The sequence below is a fragment of the Trichosurus vulpecula genome, chromosome 2, assembly GCF_011100635.1.
Source record: "Trichosurus vulpecula isolate mTriVul1 chromosome 2, mTriVul1.pri, whole genome shotgun sequence".
NCBI lineage: Eukaryota > Metazoa > Chordata > Mammalia > Diprotodontia > Phalangeridae > Trichosurus > Trichosurus vulpecula.
In genome coordinates, this window is record NC_050574.1 from 61647547 (window position 1) to 61669833 (window position 22287).

Sequence of the window (22287 nt, forward strand, 5' to 3'; positions counted from 1 at the left end):
AGATGTAGTCTCAGAAAGGCATGGGAGAGGGGATGGTGTGACTGGGAAAGGCACCTCACTGAAGGTGGGATTTGGGATGAGCCATGAGGGGAGCCGAGATCTGGAGCTGCTGAAGTACAGCGTTATTAAGGGTAGAAAAGCAAGAAAGCTGGTATAGCTGCATCCTTAGAGTACACTGGGGGGAATGGAGAGTAATGAAAACTGGAGAGTGTTGTGAAGGGTTTTAAAATCCAAACTAAGGATTTTATTTGATCCTGGAAGCGATAGGAACCACGAAGTTTGTTGAGTAGGGGAGTGACCTGGGATTTAGGAAAGTCACTTTGGTAGGGGAGTGGAGGATAGACTGGGGTGGGACAGGCTTGAGGCCAGAGTGGGGTAGTCCTGGCACAAGGAGATGAGGGCATACACCAGAATACTGGGAGTTTCAGAGGAGAGAAGGGAGAGCGTAGGAGAGATGTAAGGAAGCTAGAAAGAGCATTTGGCAACTGGTGAGGAGTTGAGGGTGGCAGCTAGATTGTGAGCCTGGGTGACTGGGAGGACGATGGCACCCTGCTCCATAATAGGAAAGTCAGGAAGAGGGGAGGATTGGGGCGGGGGGGGGGGGAGGAAAGCAACGAATTCAGCTTTGGACACATCATATGGCATATCCATGGAGAGATGTCCAAGAAGTAGGTGGTGATACAAAGGTGGAAGTCAGGAGATAAGTCAGGGCTGGATAAATAGATCTGAGAATCGTCAGCATAGAAAGCATTTAGTATGGGCTTATGGTGCTAGGGTCTGTCTCTGGAGCAATTCAGGGGCCCTTTGGGGCCCAGGCCTGGGATCCTCCTCTCCACATCCTGGACGCTAATGGTCAGTGCTTTCCTCCTAGTCTCTTGCTGGGCATCTTTGATCTGGTGATCCATAACGGAGAGATGAGCCCCCTTACCCCAGAACTGTCCTCCCACCCCCCCCGGAACCCCAAGATACAATGTTGTGTGGATGAAACCTAGAGTCAGTGACATCTGAGTTCAAATCCAGTCTCAGACACTAGTGAGCAGACCCCGGGCTAATCACTAAACCTCTGTCTGCCAACCATTTCTTCATCTGAAGAACAGGGAGGACGGCCCCAGCTCCCAGGCTTGTAAGGAACAAGAGGTGTCAAGTGCTTTGCAAATCCTCATTACAGCTATCTCCTTCTAGATGGAGAAGCCAAAGGGGAGCCTGCGACTCGCTTCAAGTCACCTAGGTTAAGTGGGTAAGCAGAGGATGGAGGAAGAGGGACGGACCCCCCCCCCCCACCTCCCCGGCCAGCTCAGGGAAGTGTCTCTGAAACTTTGGTATTCAACTTCTATTAGGTGCCTGGGGGAATATGGGACTCCACTGCCCCCTGGTGGATATTGTGGCATACTGCACCCCAACCTTCATAGGGCCCAGGGACCAGTCAGTACGGGGGTGGGGCCTGACTGTACCCCACTCTGATCACTTCACCTGCTATGCTCCTTGGGGAATCTAAAACCCACAGTCACACTTCCTATTTTTGCCCCATTCCCCAGGAATAATCCCAACCATATTAAAAAGTCACATTGATTTATTAGAATATGAAAAAAGATTTGTTTCATTTTATACACAGGGAGGTGGGGTGGGGTGGGAGGGGGAGGTGGCAACCACAGCCTTATGCCCAGGCAGCCTCCTCATTGCTTAGATATTTCTTCCAGGGACAGCGTGCGCACCCAGGCAAGGGGTGGGGGTGGTGGTGGTGAGGGGCAGGCAGGCCCAAGGGGGTGAGGGCTATAGAGGGGAAGACAGAATATTGCACAATCAATGTGGGGGTGGGGGAAAGGGTGGTGTATATTCTGAGGGACAGAAGAGGGGGCCTCACAACACCCTGTGCCTGGTGCTGTGGAACAGCCCCTGACCTCCTGATCACCTCTGGGATCACAGACACTTAGACAGCAGGATCAGGACAGCTGAGAGCTATTGGCAGGGTTTTGTGTGTGGAGGATGGCAGGACCCGTGGGCACCTGCTTCTATTGGCCCTGGGGAGGGGAGGTGGTCTTGAGGCCCTATATGCTCCTGACCCTCCCTCGGGGAGGCGCCGGGGAGCCCTAGGAATACACTGACACATACTGTGGGGAGGGGAGTCCCCAGAAAGACATTAAAAGCAGGGGGAGTCAGAGACCGACGGGGAGGCACAGAACAGAGATTTGTGGGAAGAAGGTCCCCTAGGTGGGTGCCACTGGCTTAGGCCCAGAAATCCCGGGCAATCGGAATGGGGAGGACCAGGACACCATGGGGGGTATCAGCATTTCCTTTTGTAAAGCAGAGCCTGTGGGGGCAGTGAGGGTGGGGGTGGGGTTCATGGCTGAGAACTCTGGATCCTGGGGAAAGGGGATAAACTTGCATTCACAACAACCTGCTTTCAGAAGCTTCAGTCCAGGCTGGGCTGGCAGGACTCCCCAGCTGGCCCCAAAGAAGCCTTCCAGTATTGACACCCCCCACTCCCCCTCTCTTGGGCCACTCTGGTTTCTCTTTCAGTCTTGTCCTCTCTCCTCTGTGGGCTCCGTGCTGCACACGGAGCCCTGCGGGGTGAACTGAACTAGGGGCTGGGGGCTGGCAGGGTAAACAGCTGCATTGCTTCTAGATTCCCCACCCCCAGCCAGAGCAGGATCAAGGTGACCAGTTGGGCAGGGAGCACCTGCCAGGGAGGGGAAGGTTCTTTGGTTACAGACACTGATAGGGTTTAAGGAGAACAAAAGCCTATTGGAACTAGGCAGAGGAGGAAGGCCTTGCCTGCTGGGTAATGAGGGTCTAGGCCAACCATGGAGGGCCATTATGGAGAGCCTCATGCCCTGGCCAGGACCCCAGAGTTCTGAAAATCCAGCATTTGAAGATGACAGAAAATTTAAAGAGGGAGAAGTTATTAATGCCAACTGCTGGTGCAGTCCCAAGGAGGGATGTGCACAGCAATCAGCCTCACTGTCCTCAGCAGGAGAGGAAGGGAGTAAAGCTTTTCAGTGGTATCCACTGTGCTGCCTTCTGAGGGCTGGTGCTGGGAGGAGAGATGGGCACTGCCCGGCGGGTGTGGGAAGCCGTGCTGGAGCCCAGCTGCCATGCTGTAAGGAAGGGGAGAGGCTCCCATGGGTCCTCAGTGGCCCCTGGCCTTGATGTTACTGGCCCTTGGGAATGAAGGGCTCTCCCTCGCCTGGCTCTGGGCGAGGTCCAGGATCGCTGAGGCATCGGAGCATGCGCTGGGTGCTGGGGCTATCCCCTGGCTCAGGGGTGAAGACGTCATCTGTGCCTGGGGAGGAGGGTTCCTTGGGGTGCATCACAAGGCCAGGCTCGTCTTCCTCTTCCTCCTCCAGCACCAAGTCTTTGCCCTTCAGCTCCTCATTGACCAGGTCCACAGACTCAGGGGACTGGGGCGAGGCGGGGTCAATGGTGATGATAGGGAGGTTCTCTGAATCAGGCTTTGGCTCATAGGCTAGGGGATCTGTGGGTCAATGGGAAGGGTCAGGGGGAGGAGGAGACCAGTCTGTCCCCTCAAAGCGAAGCCTCGCTCTGCCCAGCCTTCCTTCCAGAAGTCAAACCTGACTCATCCCAACTCAGCTCCCTCCGCCATGCACACACGGCCTCATCTTGTCCACTTCGCCCTCAAAGGGGCAAGACTGGGTCTCCTCTCTCACTCTGGGCATATGGATGGATCTCTGTGCCTACCATAGCAGCAGGAGAGGCCTCTGGGTGGGGGGACTCAGTGGCTGATGGCAGGAGCCCATCGCCATGTAGGCTGGAGAGCAGCAGCAATGCAGATGATTCCTGCCCCTCCCTCATGCCTCCCTCAGGGCCTCAGGGTGTGGGCCTAGTGATTAAAGGAGTTCGAACTCAAGTCTCTCAATCCTACAGTCTCTGGACACCCTCAACCACCCCCTCCAGGGCACCAGAGGGACACTGACCCAGTGTCTCTGTCTCCGTCTCCCCCAACCTGGGCTCTCCCTGTTAGACAGCTGGTAGTGAAAGAAAATCATCTGCCTTTGCTTCCTCGCCCATTCCCAAACCCCAAGGGTGCGGCAGAGGCAGAGCATACCAATCCTGGGGGTTGGGCGCACAGACCTCCCCGCCCAGGACCTGAGAGATGATCAGGCTGGGGGACCTGGGATCCCCTGTACTAGAGCCCAGCACCTGCCCCCATCCACAATACCTGAGCCAATCCGAGCTCGGGACATGGTAGGAGAGTCCAGCTTGTGGGCCGGCACTGTCAGGTAGTTATTTATCTGAGGAGGGGAGAGAGAGATACATGGCAGACTCGGCAGTGGGCTACAAGGCACTCGGTGCCACAGAGTGCGCCTTGAGCTGAGGCCCGGAAGGCCCGGTTCTAAGCTTCACTTTTTTACTCGCTTTTGTTCTATCCCTTTGATCTTCATTCTTTGTCTGACTCTCACTTTCCTGTGCAAAGAAAGGGTTGAATTTCATGTCTTCTAAGGTCTTTTTCATCTCTGATATTGTTGGGGGTTGGTGTGGAGGTTGAAGCCCAGCCCCCTGAAATCACACCCCTCCCCGCCACTCAGCCAGTAGTAGGGACAGCTGGCACCCAGAAAGCACTGGGGCCAGGGCTGAGGGGGGGGGGGGCCTGGGGGCTGGAGCTGAGGGCCTGGGGCTGAGGGGCTGGGGGGCCAGGGGGCTAGGGGGACTGGGAGGCTACAGCGCTGTGGGGCCAGGGCTAGAACGACTGGGGGCTGAGGGCCTGGGGGGCCAGGAGGCTGGGGCTGAAGGTCTGGGAGGACTGGGGGGCTTGGAGGCTGGGGCTGAAGGTCTGGGAGGACTGGGGGGCTTGGAGGCTGGGGCTGAGGGGCCAGGGCTGGGAGGACTGGGGAGCCAGGGCTATCCTGCTGAGGGCTCTAGGTGCTAGGACAAAAGGAAAGATAGGGTGGGGAGAGGGTCTGCAGTCCTGAGGCAGGGGCTGGACCACACTCTGCCCTGCCCAGGATGGCTCCTCAGACCATGCCCACCTACCTTTTGTTCTAGTTGCCGAACCTTCTGTCTCCTCAGCAGCATCTGGTTCCAGGCTTCTTCAAAAGGATCAGCCACCAATGTGTGTCTATTGTAGGATTTCAACTGCCGGGGGATGGGGGAAGATTAGTGGGTGGGCAGAGAGGGAGACACTGGTATTGGGGTGGGGAGAGGAGAAGCAAAGAGAGGGCGACTCCAATACGGAGCCAGAGAACGCTGCAATATTGGGGGGGGCAGAGAAAGTGGGAAGGGGGAGAGGAGAGGGAAGATCCAGTAGAGGAAAGTGGGAGGGGAGGGAAATTCCAGTATAGGGGGGCGCACAAAGAGGAAAGAAAACTTGGGAGATTCCAAAATGAAAGGGTGAGGGCCAGAAGGCAAAGTTAATGTGGGCCAAGTGGGGCCGAGGGAGGTCCCAGGTTAGGGGTGCAGAGAGCTTCTAACGGGGGATGGGGGAAGTGTGACAGGGCCAGACTCCTACCCGCTGTCGGGTCTTCTGTAGGTTGTTGCGCAGAATCTTTCTAATCTCCTCCTCCTTATCCTTGGACAGTGCTGGCAGAATTCGTTCTGCAGGCAGGGCCTTGGGATGGATATTTCTGGGCACATCCAGATATCCAAGATTAGGCACAGCCTCATTTCTGTGCAAAGCCCTCCATCCTCATGGAGTCTGGGCAGGTTTGGAGATGGAGGGCACCAAGCCTGCATCTCACCCGCATGACTTGAGGCACTCAGGGGAAAGGGAGGCATGCTCGCCTGCATCCCCTCCAGTCTCTAAAGCCTTCCTGGAGCTCCTCTAACTACATAGGCCAAGCAGTAACCTCCCATAAGCCCAGAATTCTTCCCCTAAGTCCCAGGAATTTCAAGCCCTCCCATCAGACATTCCAATAAAAACTCCTGTACTTTCCTTGGCTCCTTTCTTTCTCCCTGGCCCCTGTGGCCTTCAGAGCCAGAGGCCTGCCATGGGCAGTACAGAGAGGTTGGGCCAGATGGGATTGCCATGGCCTAGCAGGCCCACCCCCGAGCAGCCACACTCACTGCATGGAGACAGTAGAGACAGCGGGAGGGATCTTGCCCATGCCACCACTCTCCACGAGCTCGATAGCCTGCTTCATCTCCATCTTATGGTAGAAGGCGATGAGCTGGGGTTCATTGGAGCGCTCCCCAGCGATCAGACACTTCTTCACATACTTCTTATTGAACCGATTAAGTCTGGGGGATGGAGAGCAGACCCTCTGCAGGCACTGGAGGCAGATGCACCTGCTGGCCCTGCCTCCCTGGCCATCCAGCCCTCTAGGCACTCCCCACCTCAGCCAATCCCCTCCCTCTGCCTACTTGTCCTTCCAGTGGTGGTGGCCGTAGTGGCCGCAGATGTCCTCGATGCCCGTTAGAAGGTGATCCAGGAACTGAAATTGAATCAAGACCATGAGGGCTGGAGCCTCTCTGAAAGGCGCTCCCCACCACCCAACAGCCCGCTCTCCCATAGCCATGGACATCCATCCCCTGCTCTGGGCTCGAGGAGACCCAAGAGCTCGGCGTGATTGGGCTTGCAGAGCATTTCCAAGAATGGACAGGAGGTGGCAGCAGAGCCTCACGCGGCACCGCCCCGCCCCTCCCCAGCCCCAGAGCCTGGGTCCAGGGGATTCCCACTCAGGAGGAAGAGCCTGAAGGAGAACACAGAGGGTGTTCCCTTTCCCAGAGGGTGCCCTTCTCCTCCCCTGGCTGCCTTCCTAAGCTGCTGCCCACACTGGATGTGTGACCTTGTCAGGACCAGTCACTTTACCACCAGCACCCTGGGAAGGCTCTACCTGGCTTTCCAGGCTCCAACTCACGAAATAATCATAAGACCTGATAGGGGCCCCAGGTTTATTCCCCTGACAACGTCCCCGACACCTGGTCATCCAGCCTTTATCCTGGCTCTCCTTCCTGCTTTGGGCCAGTTCTGATCTCCAGAAGGCCTTTTCCCTTCCTTCTCTCCCTTCTGCCTTGGCCCTCACCCCAGGCCTGTCTTGCCCCTACCTGGGTGTGGATCTCCTCATTAATGGACCGCTTGCTCTCCTGCTTTTTCTTCACAGCCAGCAGATCCACCAAAGGCCGGATAGTCATGCCCTGGAGGCCAGAGAGGACAGAGGATCACCTCGGGGGGTCAGGCCCCCCCTCCAGGGAGCCCACCCCCAAAAAGAGCAGGGCCCCAAATCTCTACTGTTACGGGCACACCTTGCACACAGGGCCCTGCTACGGCCACCTCAATGCCTAAATTTACCTGGGGGGGAGGGCCCCAAACTCTAGATAGCCAAGGGAGATTGTGGGTTCTCCCTTATTTAAGGACGGACAAACAATTCCTGTTCTTTCTTTGGCCCTAGCTGGCCCTTGGAAAGGAGAGAGAAGATAAGGAATTTAAACCCATTCAAACAAGCTACATAAGTGTTTAGCAAAGGCTGGAGGAATCAAGGGACCGGTCTTCAAATCCTGGCCCTGCCACCGCCTGGCTGTGTGGGCAAATCTTTCCCTCTCTGCAAAGTGAGGATTAACACCACCTGCCCTACTGAATACGTGAGGGCCAGACAAGGATTCAGTGGGGTAAGAAAGCAAACTGCTAAGTGGATGAGAAGGGGCCATTGCTCGTGAGTGAGTGAAGAAAACACTTTCCAAGCCCACAAAGCCACTTCCTTCACCAAGGGGGGTGCCAGGTGTACCTGGAGTTGTGTGGACACCAGGTACCTTATAGGCAGCATTAGCGCCTGACAACGATTTTTTTAATTCTCCCATTCCCACAGTAGCTCTTGTCACAGGCCAGTCAAGTCTTGGAGCCCAGGGTCTCCACACAGGCCTCCCCAATTCCCAGGCTGCTGCTGCCTTTCTGGCATCCCCTCCTGGCACTAAAGGCCCTGCCCTTCCTTGGCCTCCCTCCAGCAAAACCAGGCTGACTCTGGGCTGTCTCGGGCTTCACCCCAGGCCTTCCCTCACTTTGACCTGTTGAAATCTCGTCCATCCTTCAAGGCCTTACCAGAGGATCACCTCCTCAAAGCTCTCCTTGAGCTCCTCAGACGGAAGAGATTTCTCCCTCCTCTGAATCTAACCCCGACTAAGAGCTCTTCTCTGAACTCCAGCCTAACCGCAGGCCTCTGAGGCTTCTAGGGGGGCTTATACCAAAGGACTCAGGCCCGAGTCACAACAAGCAACACTCGAAGCCTCACAACGACCCTGGCAGGAGAAGTGTACAAGCCCGACTGTCCCTATTTCACAGAAGATGACGCTGAGGCTCAGGGAAGAGAAGGGGCTCGCTGGGGACCTTTCCACTGGGCCACCGTCTAATCTCCACTGCTCTGTTCCCTGAGATCCCAAAGCCTTTGGCATCTCATGAAGACTGAAGAGCCTGTGAGAAGGGAAGGGGCGAAAATCATCCCCCCACACTTCACAGACAGAGACACTAGGGCCCAGGGAGATCCGTGACCTGCCAGAAGCCACACAATGGGTGTGAGGACAGTCCAGAGCAGAGGGTGAGGTCCTGGGTACTGACCTCCCTGCAGATGGCATAAAGCTGTGCCTCTGGACACCATCTGAAGCAGGACAAAGGCCTAGAGGACAGCAGACACACCAGGGGCCTGTACCTCCCAGCCCCACCCTTCAGCCCTGGCCCAAGCAACCTGCACGAAGACAGTGAAGAAAATGACGGTGATGATGGCTGTGAGGAACAGATCTCTCATGGGGAAGTGCCTGACGTCCAAGAGGTAGCCCAGGGAGAAGGCGATGGCCCCACGGAGGCCACCATAGGCGATGATGAACTGGTCCTTGGGAGTCAGCTTCACGATGCGGAACTTGTTAATGAACCACGTGAGGCCCAGCACACCTGGAGAGGGGACGAAGAGGGGCAGGACAAGCAGCACCATGAGAACAGCCCAGCTAAGAGGGACTTCCTTAAGTGGGGGTCCTCCTTTCACCTGTGCACTGACTTCCACTCTTCCCCAAGTGTCAATCTATGCACCTCTCTTCCCTATGGAGCCTTCTATCCAAATCACTTGTTTACAGGTCGCCTTAGTACCTGTCATGCAAAATGTCAGAGCTGGGAGGGGCCTTAGAACACAGAATGTCAGAGCTGGGAGGGGCCTTAGAACAGAGAATGTTAGAGCTGGGAGGGTCCTTAGGACACAGGATATCAGAGCTTGGGAGGGAAATCTTAGAAAATAGAGTATCAGAACTGAGAGGGTCCTTAGAACACAGTATGTCAGAGCTGGGAGGGCTCTTAGAACACAGAATGTCAGAGCTGGGAGGGCCCTTAGAACACAGTATGTCAGAGCTGGGAGGGCCCTTAGAACACAGTATGTCAGAGCTGGGAGGGCTCTTAGAACACAGAATGTCAGAGCTGGGAGGGCTCTTAGAACACAGAATGTCAGAGCTGGGAGGGCACTTAGAACACAGAAGAATGTCAGAGCTGGGAGGGCCCTTAGAACACAAGATGTGGGGGTGGGGTGGGGGGCAAAGACACCTTAGAACACAGAATGTCGGAGCTGGAGATATCACTTGCTCTAAGCCCTTCCATTTACAGATAAAGAAACGGAGGCTGAAAACCCCAGAAGATAGGTGCCAGGGCCTTAGAATTCTTTCTTGTGCCATAATACCTTCTATGGTTTGTACTGCTATTAGCTCAAATGCTTGTATCAAGTGTGTATGTGTGTTCTCTCTTCCCAAAGAGATTGTACCCTTGAAGGCAGGGGCTGAATCATGTGATTCTCCTCTGTCCTCCCACCATGCCCTTGCCGTAGCCAGGGCCCAGGGGATTGCTAAGCTCACAGTAGGCTTGGGGGGCCAGACTGAGGCTTTGCAGTGTGACGTCAGGGCCTTGCTTCCCTAACACTGAGCCCCGGAGAAGTGGCTGGCCTCCAGGATTCTGGCCTTAGGAACCAAAAGCTTTCTCACAACCTAAGCCCCCCACGCTCACCCAGCACCCGGGCAATGAGGCAGAAGAGCAGCGTGCTGATGACAAAGGTCCAGTTCCAGTGGTGGGAGCCAGCCACGGTGGAGACGCCCAGGAAGATGAAGATGAGGGTCTCGCTGATGCTGCTCCACATCTTCAGGAAGTATTTGATGGTGGTGTGGGACTTATGGGAGATGTTGGCCTCCACGTAGGGACGCATCATCACCCCTGAGGCGATGAGCCTGTGGGGACAGAGGGCTGGAGGGAGCTTCGGGGACCCACAGGCAGGGCCCCGAGGGGAAGACAGGGAGAAGAATGGAGGGGGTGGCTGGGAGCAAAGTCAGGGTCTCATCTCCCACTCCTCTCTCCCAATGGCCTTTTCACTGTCTTTCCAATTCTGCTCAAATCCAGTCTAACTCCACAAGCACTTGTCACATGACATGTCCTAGAGATACGATAAAGAAGCAGTTTCTGGATGGAAAAGCTTACATCCTGTAAAAGGAGACTAACAGCCCTACTTCCTAGGACCATCTTGAGAATAACATGAGACAGGCACTACGGTCCCCTGTCCCAGAGAAATCTTCCCAGAGGGGAGCCCTGCCTGGCTCTGTTGGCTGTGATGGGCTCCCCAGCCCTCACAGCCCCAACCCACTAGGTGATCGCACCTCTCCTGAGGCTATCGGCCATATATCAGCCAAGGTGAGGGCGCTCATCCCTCCCCCCAGGGGGTTCTGTCCCCCTCCTCAGGAGGGCACTGAGGCGCCTCACCCAGATCACAAGCTCTCGGAGAGCAGCACCATTCTTTCCCCTTGGTCGGGGTAGGGCTGGCGGGCACTTTCCCACGAGCTTTGTGTAATAACTAGCCAAAGGTTCTGCCTCAATGCCATCCAAAGTCTTCTACAGTCTCCTCCCGAGAGGATCCTTTTTTCTCTGTGGACACCCAGGTGAGCAAACTGCAAGCTGGCTGTGATTCCTGCTCCCTCAATCCATCCTTTTCTGGCATCTTGCCCCTTCTCTCTACTCAGACAGCCACCAACTGGGAATCTCAAGATCACAGATTTATGCTGGACAGACCTTTAGGGATCAAGGTGACCAAGATCACCTCTTAATTTTACAGATGAGAAAAACGAAGGCACAGAGGAAAGAAAGGGACTTACCCAAGGTCACACAGATTAATAAAGCACAAAGTCAGGATTTGAACCCAGATTCTCTGACTCAGCTCTCCTTGCCTCTTAGAGATCAGGCCACATTCCATGCCCCAATGACTCTGGGATAAAATAGTGTCTCAGTCTGCAACTGAAAGCCCTCCAGAACTGGGCTCCCACCTACCACTCTGGTCCTATGTGTAGGACTGCCCTTCACACACCCGCAACTGCAGGCTAGCTCTGTGCCTCCACCTCCAGACCTTCAGGGGCCCTGGAATGGCTCCCCTTGATCACCTCTGCCCTGCAGGAGCACTGGCTGGCCTCTACAACGCCCTTTCTCATCCCTCTGCCTCCTCTGGATTTGCATGGTACACACTTTGTATTGATGCATAGTGGGAGAGTACTGGATCGGGAATCAGAAGACCTGATTCAAACTCTGCCTCACACCAGCTGGCAGCCTCCGCTGCATCATCTGCAAAATGCCTCCTGGGGTTGTTGCAAAGATCAAATGAGATATAAAACACATACAAATGCTAGGTACTGTCACGACTGCTGCTGATGTTACTATGTGGACACGTTTTCCACCTCTCTCCCTCAGGGTCAGAAACTACTTTGTCTCTGTATTCTCAGGGCCTAGCACCAGGCGGGGTACACCACAGGCCATAAATGCTTGCTGAAAGGAACTGATCAAACTTTATCTTTAGTACCAACTAAGGTATGATTTCTGCTCACACTATGTGACAATCTCCTCACTCAAAGCCTTCCTCAACATCTCCTAGTCATTCAGCAGTAGATGTGAGGCCAGAGGTTCTGCTACTTGCCACCTGTGTGACCTTGGCCAAGTTACCTACCCTCCTGGGGTCTCAGTCTTTCGATCTGTAAAATGAGGGGGCCATGCCAACTCTGACTCCTGGGATATCTGCTCCCACTGTGCCCCTTACTGGCCAAAGTCCCACCCTTAAGGGTCAGGTGAAGTACAGGATTTGGGTCCTACCTTTCTAGGCAGCCGTCCCCCTCTACCTCCAGCCACATGAAATGTGGGTGACCCCATCCCCCTAGACTTTAGGAACATGAGCTGCTGCATGAAAACTCGTATCCTACTTAGTGAGAGGCTATGGCCATGTCAGCTCCACAAACAATGCGCTAAGCACTCAGGAAGTGGGCAGGTGACAGGGAGCCCCAGGCCCAGGGACTCACGCCATGATGCCAGACAGGTGAAAGAGCTCAGCTGACAGGTAAGCCATGTAGCTGTAGAGGAAGACGAAGAGCGGCTCGATGACCCGGATGTGGGACGTGAAGCGGGAGGTGAAGGCTGCGATGATGCCGTAGACCACCCCCACAAACACCCCCCCCAGCGAGACCACGAAGAAGCTCAGGAAGCCCAGGACAATGTCGACGAGGTTCACTTGGTCGATGCCGGCAAATTCTTCAAAGAGATGGTACAGCACCTGGGGAGGCCGGGGGCAAAGCTCAGCAAAGAGGGCAGATGTGCCTGCTCTGCTGGGAATGGGGGCTAGGCTGGGGCCAGTGGGCTGGGCTTTGCTCTGCCACTCACTAGTGTTATCACCTTGAACAAATCTCTTTCTCCTTCTGGATTTCTGGATGTTCCTCTGTAAAGTGAGGGAGGTAAATTAGATGTTTTATTTCTAGCTCTGACATTCTGCGTTTTAAGGCCCCTTTCAACGCTAACAATTTAACTTTCTAAGGTCTCTTACAGCCTTTACATTCTATAGATTTAGAGCTAGAGTGGATCTCAAGGATCATCTAGATTAACCATCTCATTTATTTTAACATTCTATGTTCCAGGGACCCTTCTAGCTCTGACATTCTGAGATTCTCTTTCCAGATGGCCTCTAGAACAGGAATCTGTTCCCAGTACCCACTACGTGCCAGGCATTGTGCCAAGCATGTTACAATTACCATCTCATTTGATCCTTGGAACAACCCTTGGAAGCAGATGCTATTGGTATCCCTATTTTACAGTTGAGGAAACTGAGGCAAACAGTGCTTAAGTGACTTGCCAGAGTCACACAGCTAGGAAGTGTCTGAAGCCAGATTTGAACTCACGTCTTCCTGACTCCAGGCTCAGTGCACTATCCACTGCACCACCAGCCGAAAAAAATCACCGTCAATGGCAATAACAGAGGCCATTTCTTCACGTGCCCTCTGTCCAGCACTTCATAATTCCAAGGCAGGGTGGCGCAGGTTAAAAGGAGATGAATTTAGAGTCTGAGGCCCTGAAATAGAGGCCCCACTAGTGACTACCTATGTGACCTTAGACATGTAATTTCCCTTCTTCGGGGTTCAAGGTTCCCCATCTAGAACACAGCTGTACTAGCTGGTCCCTAAGGTCTCTTCCAGATGAGTTCTGTGATCCTCAGGACCCACCATAACCCAAAGGGATTTCAGCTGGCCCTCACAACATAATCCTGGGAGCTCCATGGGCAGGGGTGGGCTGAGCACACCTGGGAGAGCCTTTAGATACCATCTCTCCTAAACTCATTTCCTCCCCATGGTAATTACATTCATTTGTGGCCTGTTCTTCATTAAAAATAGATACAAACATTTTAAGGAAATCAGCAAAAAGTCCAACAAACTGAGTCTGTCCCTGATGGTAACCGTTAAAAAAGGGTGAGGCTGGGACCAGCCAGGTCGCTCGTTCTGTGGTGCTCGTTAACACAGCACGACTTAAGAGCACGCTGGCTTCTGAGGTAGCCACTTTCTTTCATGTCTTTCCCCTATACAAAGAGTCTTCCTGGTCACTTGGTTGGGGTCAGGTTGGGGTCAGGTTGCTTGGAATGAGGATCTACATCTGCCGGGCAGAGTGAAGGAGAGGGAACTTCTGGGGCTTGTGCACACTTTGCCGCATACGGCGGCTTATTTTGGCATCGTAGAGGGCTCAATCATCTTTAAGCGCCAAGGCCAGTCGTGACTCGTGTTAGCAGAGCTTCTTCTAGCTCTCCTGCATGTACATGGAGGCCCTCTGCTTTTAAACCAAAAGCTCCCTCCCCACGGTCAGTATTCCTCAGGTCCAACCTTAGTGAGCTCTGTCTCTAGATCACAGAGGCTGGAACAAAGAGCATGTCTAGCAGAAGGGGCAAGTCACACCAGCATTTCACTCAGAGTCCAACTTCACAGATGAGGAAACTGAGGCCCAGAGGAAAATGATCCTAAGGATACATAACTAAGAAGTGTGACACCAACCACCCAGGGCAGGGGTGGGGAACCTGCGGCCTCGAGGCCACATACGACCTTCAAGATCCTTAAGCTCGGCCTCTGAACTGAATCCAAATTTTAGAGAACAAATCCTGCCACAGGTTCCCCGCTCCTGGTCCGGGGGTTTCTCTGTCACAATATTGCTGCTGACGCCCATTTCACAGATGAGGACATGGAAGCTTAGCAAGGTCATGTGAGCTGTCCAAGGTCACATTATAAATTAGGGGCTGAGCAGATTTCCCAACTCCAGTCCAATATGGGGAAATTAGAAGGGAGGGGTTTTTCCCCCTAAACTGGGCAGGGGTCTGCCTGGAAGCTACAGTCTCCCTGCCAAATAAATTCTCCTCTGTTTGTGTGTTTGTGTCCTCCTGGTTACTGCCAGTGACTTTGGGGGGAGGGGGAAGACAGCAATGAGCTCTAAGAGTCCCTGCTGCCCCTTACCAAAGCCCACCTCCACTGGGCTGAGCACTGTCCGCCCTTCTCTTTCTTTCTGCGCAATGCTCTCATTTCTTCTAAGGATGTCTGGGGACACAAACAGATTCTTTGTCCTATGTCCCCAGGGGCACATTTTCCCCTCTCACTGTGGCTAAGCTGTGATTGAACCTCAGATTTCCATGATCCAGGCCTGCTCGGAGACTTGAGGGGTCTCTGGGCATCATCTCTCTGCAGGGGCTCTTTCCTAGAGCAGCCTGGGAGGCCACTGTTAGCGTGGAGCACTGAGCAAGGGGAAGTGACAGCTGTGGTCAGCCAAACACCACTGTCCTTCCTGAGTGCTCCAGCTCCTGTAGCAGAGGTAAGAAGTGGAGAGAAGGCAGAAGGACACGTGTTCTTTCTTCCTGGAGAGGGACTCATAGGATTCTGGCAGGGAGATCAGAAAGCATCTGACCCAGCCCATTTTCAAGGCACCATCTCTTTGTCTCTGTCTGTCTCTCCTCAACATCCCTAACAAAGACTGAACAGTTTCTACTTGAACACTTTTAAAGACAGGTAACTCACTACCCCAAAAAGCTGCCCTGTCTATTCTTGGACAGTTCTAATCATTAAGCATTCTGGGCAAATCCTGCAGCTCTGGGTGATCTTCCCTTATTAATCCTCACTCTATCCCTGGGGGCCTTGCAGAATGTGTGATCTTACATGACAGCCTTTCAGATATCTGAAAATAGTGATATTTCCAGAAGTCTTCTCTCCCTCTCTCTCTCTCTCTCTCTCTCTCTCTCTCTCTCTCTCTCTCTCTCTCTCTCTCTCTCTCTCTCTCTCTCCCCCTCTTCTCTCTCTCTGTCTTCCTCTCCCTCCTTCTCTCTCTCTCTCTCCCTCCCTCCTTCTCTCTCTCTCTCCCTCCCTCCTTCTCTCTCTCTCTCTCTCTCTTTCTCTCTCCCTCCCTCCCTCCCTCCCTCTTCCTCTTCTCTCTCTGTCTTCCTCTCCCTCCTCTCTCTCTCTCTCCATCAAATATCCCAAATTCCTCCAACTAGCCTGCTGATGACATGTTTCCATTGCAGTTGCTGTCAGTGGGAGCTCACACCAGCTTCTGTGTCTCCTCCCTAGAGAGCAGTGTCCATCCAGGGTGACGGTGGTCAGACCAGGGCAAAAGATGCCAGATAAGGCTGTCACTACTGCCCTCACCCAGGCCCTTCTTCGGGTTCACCAGACTAGGCCAAGTGTTGCAGTCTGTTGAGATCTTTTGGGGATCTGGGTCTTGTATTCCAATTCATTCACTAAACCTGACAGCTTTGGTTCCTCTGCAAGGACTCAAAACACCGGTAGCCCTCCTCGGGGCACAGGAGCGGGCATGTCCCCAGTCAGCTCCCAAATCCTGGCTTATTCTACTTGCAGAACATCTCCTCCTCCCTCCCCTCCAAGCTCAGGCCATGCCTCTTCTCTCCTGGTCTACTGTAAGGGTCTGCTAACCAGACTCCGGCCTCCAGTTCATCCCCGCTTGAATCTATCCGTCACTCCACTGTCCAAATCATGGGTAAGCTCTTGCCTATGATCCTCCGGACTGTGCCCGCAAAGCCCTTTCCTGTCTGCTGGCTCCATGAATCCTGGGAGGCCTTCCCTCCCACATACTTGGGATGTTCAGGCCCAAGTGGATTATTCTCCATTGGTGCTTCCCATCCTGCTGTCTCCTACCTGACAGCTCTTCCGTACTCCAAGGCCACAACCAAGTGTCTTTTTCTTGACTTCCTTCAAGACCCAATGTGGCTCCTTCTTCCTCCAGGAAACCATTCCCAACAGCCCAGCCCCAAAGAAAAACCTCTCCTTGGCACATTATTTCCTCCTACCCTTGGGTACCAGCTTCTTTCTAGATTTGTCCTTCCCCATTAGGCCATAAGGTGCTTGAGATCAGAGACTGTACCTCATGCCTCTTTATCTCCAACATCAAGAACTGGGCCCTGCATTGTGTACATGTGTGTGTATGAATATGGTTTGGTCTTGAAGGGCCTACCCCTGCCACCCTCCCCAGCCCCTTGTCCCCACACTTACAACGGTGACAGCATCATTGAGCAGGGACTCCCCAAACACAAGGATATGCAGCAGTTCATTGATGTGGATCTCCTCAAACACGGCCAGCACTGCCACTGGGTCCACGGCTGAGATGATGCTGCCAAACAGAAGGTTGTTCAGGAGACCGATCTCATTGATCTGCGGGCCCCCGACCATGCACACGGCATACATGAGCCCGCCAATGAAGAAGGCATTCCACAGCGTGCCCACCACGGCGAATATCAGGATGGTGCCCAGGTTCTCTGTGAACGGGCGCAGGGGCAGGAAGTAGCCAGCATCCAAGATGATGGGGGGCAGGAGGAAGAGGAAAAAGATGTCTGACTCCAGGACAGGGGGGCTCTCCCCGACTCCTTTAATCAGGCCCCCCACCAGCAGTCCCACCACGATGAGCAGGCAGCTCTCAGGGACGATGTTGGAGATGGTGGGGATCACATGGAAACCTGCAGGAAAATCACAATAGGAATTCATGTTTCTCTGCCCACAGTGGCCTCAAGAGGTAGAAAACAAAGGTCTAAGCACTCCAAAATGAGATGGCAGGAGGGAGTGGAGAGAGCACCTCCTCTCAATCAGAGCAGGGAGTCAGAGGACCTGCATTCAAATCACTGTTCTGTGGCCTATACCAGGAGACCTTGGCAAAGTCCTTCCTCCTCTCTAGGCTTCAGTTTCCTTCTCTACAGAGTGTGGGGGTTGGGCTATGTGTCCTCTGAGGGCTCTTTCAATTCTGAGTCAGAGGATTCTATTCCCATACGACTCACTCAAGGTCGCAGCTAAACAGGAGGAGGTTTTGGACAGAAGAAACAGGGGTTCACCTGAACCTCTCTCTGCCCCTGGAGACACCACAGAAGAGAAGAGAAATGGATTCCAAGCTCACCGGGTGCAGAGCACTGGGGAAATGCAGCCTGCATGAGATGCTTCTTCCCCTGAAGACAGGGACTAGGATACAAACACAGATACAGTCAGGGAAACTGAGGCTACAGTCCCAGGTCAAGCATAGCCAGGACATGCTGGGATCACAGGATCATAGATTTAGGGCCCTCTATGGAGACTAAGCCCAACCCTCTCACTTCACAGATGAGGAAACTGAGGCAGACAGGTTCAAAAAGCTAGCAAGTGCCTGAGACAGCCTCTGAAGCTGGGTCATTATGAAGTAGTACGTTCAGTCCAAAGCTGCTGCTGGATAGGAGAAAAACCTCTCAACACAGGGAGCCTCCCCAGAGAGCCAAGGTCAGACAACATGCCCTAAGGCCTCATGGGGAAACATTTGCCTGGAAACAGCCCAGGACCAGAGAACAAAAGGGAGTGGAGCGAGGAAGAGGAGAACTGAGGTCTCCTGGTCTGTCTCTAAAGAGGTCCAGGCAGCCGGGCCTGGTTGCTTGGGTCAGTTTAGCTCATGAGTCATTTTCCACTGAGGAGGCCAAGAGCTGTGTCCCTGTCCCTTACAGTCAAAGGTCACTGAGCAGCCCACTTCCCTCTGGAACCCTCTCACCCCTCCCACACCTGTGCTCCCTCGAGTGTGTCTGGAGCAGAGGAAGAACCCCCCACAGGCACAGAGTCCCCTAGCCAAGTACAGGTCAAGCATCCCCTCTCCTGCCTCCCCAATAGCTCACTTCTGCTGACGAGCCTCCAATGTCTCTTTGGCAGTGGATTTGCATTTTGCTGGCTTTTCTAACTGGGGAGTCCTTTTAAATGTGCTGCTGTGGAGTGGAATCCTGCCAGCTGCCTGACTTCTCTTTTGGGGGGCATAGGTGGTGGTGGTAGTGTTAGCACAGGAAGAGCTAAAGAAACACAGACTTGTTCCAAGGAGTGTTACAGGGTCCTAGACTCAGAACTCAAAAGGACCTTTGAGGTCATCTAGTCCAACCTGTCATCCCATAGATGAGGAAACTGGGGCCTGGAGAAGGGTGACTTATCCAAGGTCATGTAGGTAGGAAGGGGTAGAATCAGAATTCGAACCCAGGTCCTCTGTCACCAAAGCAAACACCCCTTCCATTGACCCACAATGTCATAGTCATGACGTGGCAGTGACTATCCTGTCCACAGCGAGACACGAACAGAGGATTTAAAAGAAAGTCTCCATCTCTCCAAAATACCACCTTAGTTTCCAAATATCTCTCTCCTTGTTCTCCCTCCCAGAAAATCATCCCCTACAACAAAGGAAAAAACTACCCGGTCCAGCAAAGCTGATGTGACATTACAGGCAATATTCCACAGCCTTCACCCTACATGTCTGCAGAAGGAAAGAAGGGAATGCGTTCTCATACCTCTCCTGGGGAGCCAAGCCTGAAAGCGACCATTTACACCCCAGGATTTACAGCTAGAATGGACCTTCTTCATTTTACAGATGAGTAAACTGAAGCCCAGGGTGGGGAAGTGACTTGGCCAAGGTAACGCAGCCAGGATTTGGACCCAAGTCTCCTGCCTCTTGGTCCTACCCGCTTTCTACCATGCCATACCTGCCATACCTTTGCACGCCAATTCATTACCTGGGTCCATTCACTCCCACCCTCTCTCACTCATTCCAGTCAACAGATATTTCTTTGCTAAGCTACAATTACTACAGGTATGACCTAGGGCTGCAGGGAAAACAGAGCTTTCATCTAGCCTTGGGATAAGGCAGGGCATCCAAGGCCCCCACAAAGGGCCAGGCAGGCTAAACCGGCCTCAGGAACCAAGGCAAGACCAACAGCTGGGGGCAGAGGGAGGTTATGCCCAGAATCGTGACCTTGCAGAGCCAGGAAGGACTCCAGGGGCACTCAGTCCAAGCAGTACCCCTGCCTTATCATGGTGGCCCATCCCACAGAAGCCACCAGAGCCTCCCCAAGAGGCCTGTGGGATAGGAGAGAGGTGGGCCAAGGAGGCAGCATTCACCTCACTGTGCCCTGTGCTCTGGGTCACCTGGCCCACTGGACTCACAGCCAGATCTCCTGACTCCTTCCCACTACCCCACACTTCCCTTCAGAATCATCAGAAACAACAACTGCCAATGATTATAAGCACTTGATTGGTGCTCACTGGTTGGCAATGTACTTGACTCAAGTTACCTCAATCGAACCTCACGGGGAGAGGGTGGTGCTCTAATCACCCCACTTCCTACAAGAGGAACTAGACCCAGAGAAAGCTAATTGCCCCGCCCGGGGTCATGCAGCTAAGAAAGGCCTCCCTGGGTTTGGAATTGAGATCTTTGGAACATGTACACCTCCCTGTGCACCCCCAACCCCTCCATTCATTTGTGGAGACTGAGGAGAATTCCCATTTCCTCCAGTGTAGTACCAGACATACAGCAGGCACTTCATAAATGCTTGCTGATTGAGCGATTGAAGACATTCCTGTTTTCAGCCCTGCTGCTCTGGGGGAGGGGAGGAGAGGCAGGTTTTCTGGGCCGCAGATATGGAAGCTATGAAGAAGTAATTCATAGGACCAGAGATTTCTAGATAGAATGTACCACAGTTCGACCTCCTTATTATACAGACCAGTAAAATGGGGATAATGATAACACCTCCCTCTCAAGGCTGTTTTGAGGATAAAATAAGGTAATATTTGTAAAGTGCCATTTATAGAAAAGCTGGCTGTTACTGCAGATAACCACACTGAGGCCCAAAGGTATGGGTAAAGTGACCTGCCTGAGGTCACAAAGGCAAGAAGTGACAGCCGGTACAGGTCCTGGGACCCCAAACCCGGCCATCTCCACGGCACCGTGTTAAAATGGCTGCCTCCAGTGGGGTCTGCACACCATCTGGTCCCCAGCCCCAGTGTCTCAAGGCCCCCAGGCCTTCTCCAGAAGGAGGGCACTGGATCTGGCTCCCAGGGGTCCCCATCTCTAATATTCCACTCTGGCCCTTACTACCTGAGGGATAAAATACAAACTCTCTAGTCTTCCTGAAGCAAAGGGTAAGGAAAGGAATAAGCATTTAATAGCAAAGCGCCTACTGTGTGCTGAGCACTGTGCTAAGCGCTTTCCACCTATTGAAGGACTGGTATAACACAATCTGGCCCCAGGCTGGGGAAGAGGAATACTTGGAGAGAGACAGAGATAGAGACAGACAGACAGACAGAGATAGAGACATAGAGAGAGAGACACAGAGACAGACAGAGAGACAGAGAAGGGGGAAAGGAAGACAGAGAGAGAGACAGAGACAGAGAGAAGAGGGAGAGGAAGACAGAGAGAGAGAGAGAGAGAGAGAGACAGAGAAGAAGAAGGAGGAGGAGGAGGAGGAGGAGGAGGAGGAGGAGGAAAGGGAAAGACAGGGGGAGGGAGAGGAAGAGAGAAAAGGAGAGACAGATAAAGAGACAGAGACACAGACAGAGAGAGAGAAAGACAGAGACAGAGATGGGGAGGGGGAGAGAAAGACAGAGAGACTGAGAGAGGGGGAAGGAGATGGGGAGGGAGAGAGGGAGAAGGAGAGAGAGACAGACAGAGACAGAGAGAGAGATAGGAGGGTGGAAGGGGGGGGGAGAGAGAGAGAGAGAGAGAGAGAGAGAGAGAGAGAGAGAGAGAGAGAAGAGACAGGAGAGAGACACACAGACAGAGACACAGACAGAGCATACACAAGAGAAGTGCTCTCAGACACTGAAGTGGCAAGGTGTATGGGAGGAAGACAATGTGAAGCCCTGTTCTGGCTATGCTACTAATCCAAGTGTGACCTTGGGGCAGGTCCCTTCACTTTCCTTGGCCTGTTACCTCATCTCCATAAGATGACTGCAAACATCCCTTCCAGCTCTAAAGTCTATGAAATCTATCTTCCCCCCCCAACCTTCTTAAATGTTTTATGGGGCACTTTTATGTGTCTCTTTCCCACGACCCCTCTGCCCCCATAATCTACCTTGTAACTGAGAAGCAAAATCAATCACTGCGCTGGCTGCATCTGAAGCGTACGCCTCATTCTGCACTCACTGTTCACCACCTCTCTCTCCTGAGACATGGGGTTTGAAGCATCATCATCATTTTTTAATGTCCTGAATTACTGAGCCTCCCTTTCCAGATCTGTCTGTCTGTCTCTCTCCCTGCTCTGCACCCCTTCTGGGTGTGTGTGTCTCTCTGTCTCTCTTTCTGGGTGTGTCTCTCTGTGTCTCTGTTATACACACACACACACACACACACACACACACCCCTCTCCCTCCTTCCCCCTTACAATCGTTCCACCCAGACCAGACCCCTTGCTTGGTCTCTCATCTTGTCCTTCTCTGGCCTTTCCTCAGGTTATGCCTTGTGCCTGGAACGCCTTCCCTTCACACCTTGCCCATCTGAAGCCTTCCCCTCTTGCTTCCTCACCTCTCTCAACTAGAACATCGGCTCCTTGAAGGCGAGGACTGATTTTTGTCTAGGCAGACCCAGAACCTACCACAATGCACTGCATGCAGTCAGAACAGACTCTATGCTTGTACTGGATGTGATTCTGTTCTCAGTCTAGGGACCAAAGGATCTAGAGCTGGAGGACATCCTACAAACTGTCCAGTTCACCCGTATTTCTTATAGTGGAAACTGAGTATTATACAAGTGACTTGCCCAAGATCACACAGCTCTTCCCTGGA

The 22287-nt window shown here is 53.4% G+C and overlaps 1 protein-coding gene across 1 annotated transcript in view; it reads right to left on the bottom strand.

The window, feature by feature from the left end:
- Positions 1-1621: 1621 nt before the first annotated feature.
- Positions 1622-22287, bottom strand: part of SLC9A1 (solute carrier family 9 member A1) — a 72814-nt gene continuing 52148 nt past the window's right edge. Inside the window, exons 2-12 of the mRNA XM_036746764.1 lie at positions 16738-17198; positions 12238-12488; positions 9920-10137; positions 8628-8830; positions 7000-7089; positions 6316-6386; positions 6019-6192; positions 5465-5579; positions 4990-5091; positions 4178-4250; positions 1622-3472 (exon numbers count right to left, since the gene is read on the bottom strand). Of these exons, the coding sequence (XP_036602659.1) occupies positions 3150-3472; positions 4178-4250; positions 4990-5091; positions 5465-5579; positions 6019-6192; positions 6316-6386; positions 7000-7089; positions 8628-8830; positions 9920-10137; positions 12238-12488; positions 16738-17198 (2081 nt within the window). The 3' untranslated portion in view covers positions 1622-3149. The remainder of the gene's footprint in view (positions 3473-4177; positions 4251-4989; positions 5092-5464; positions 5580-6018; positions 6193-6315; positions 6387-6999; positions 7090-8627; positions 8831-9919; positions 10138-12237; positions 12489-16737; positions 17199-22287) is intronic.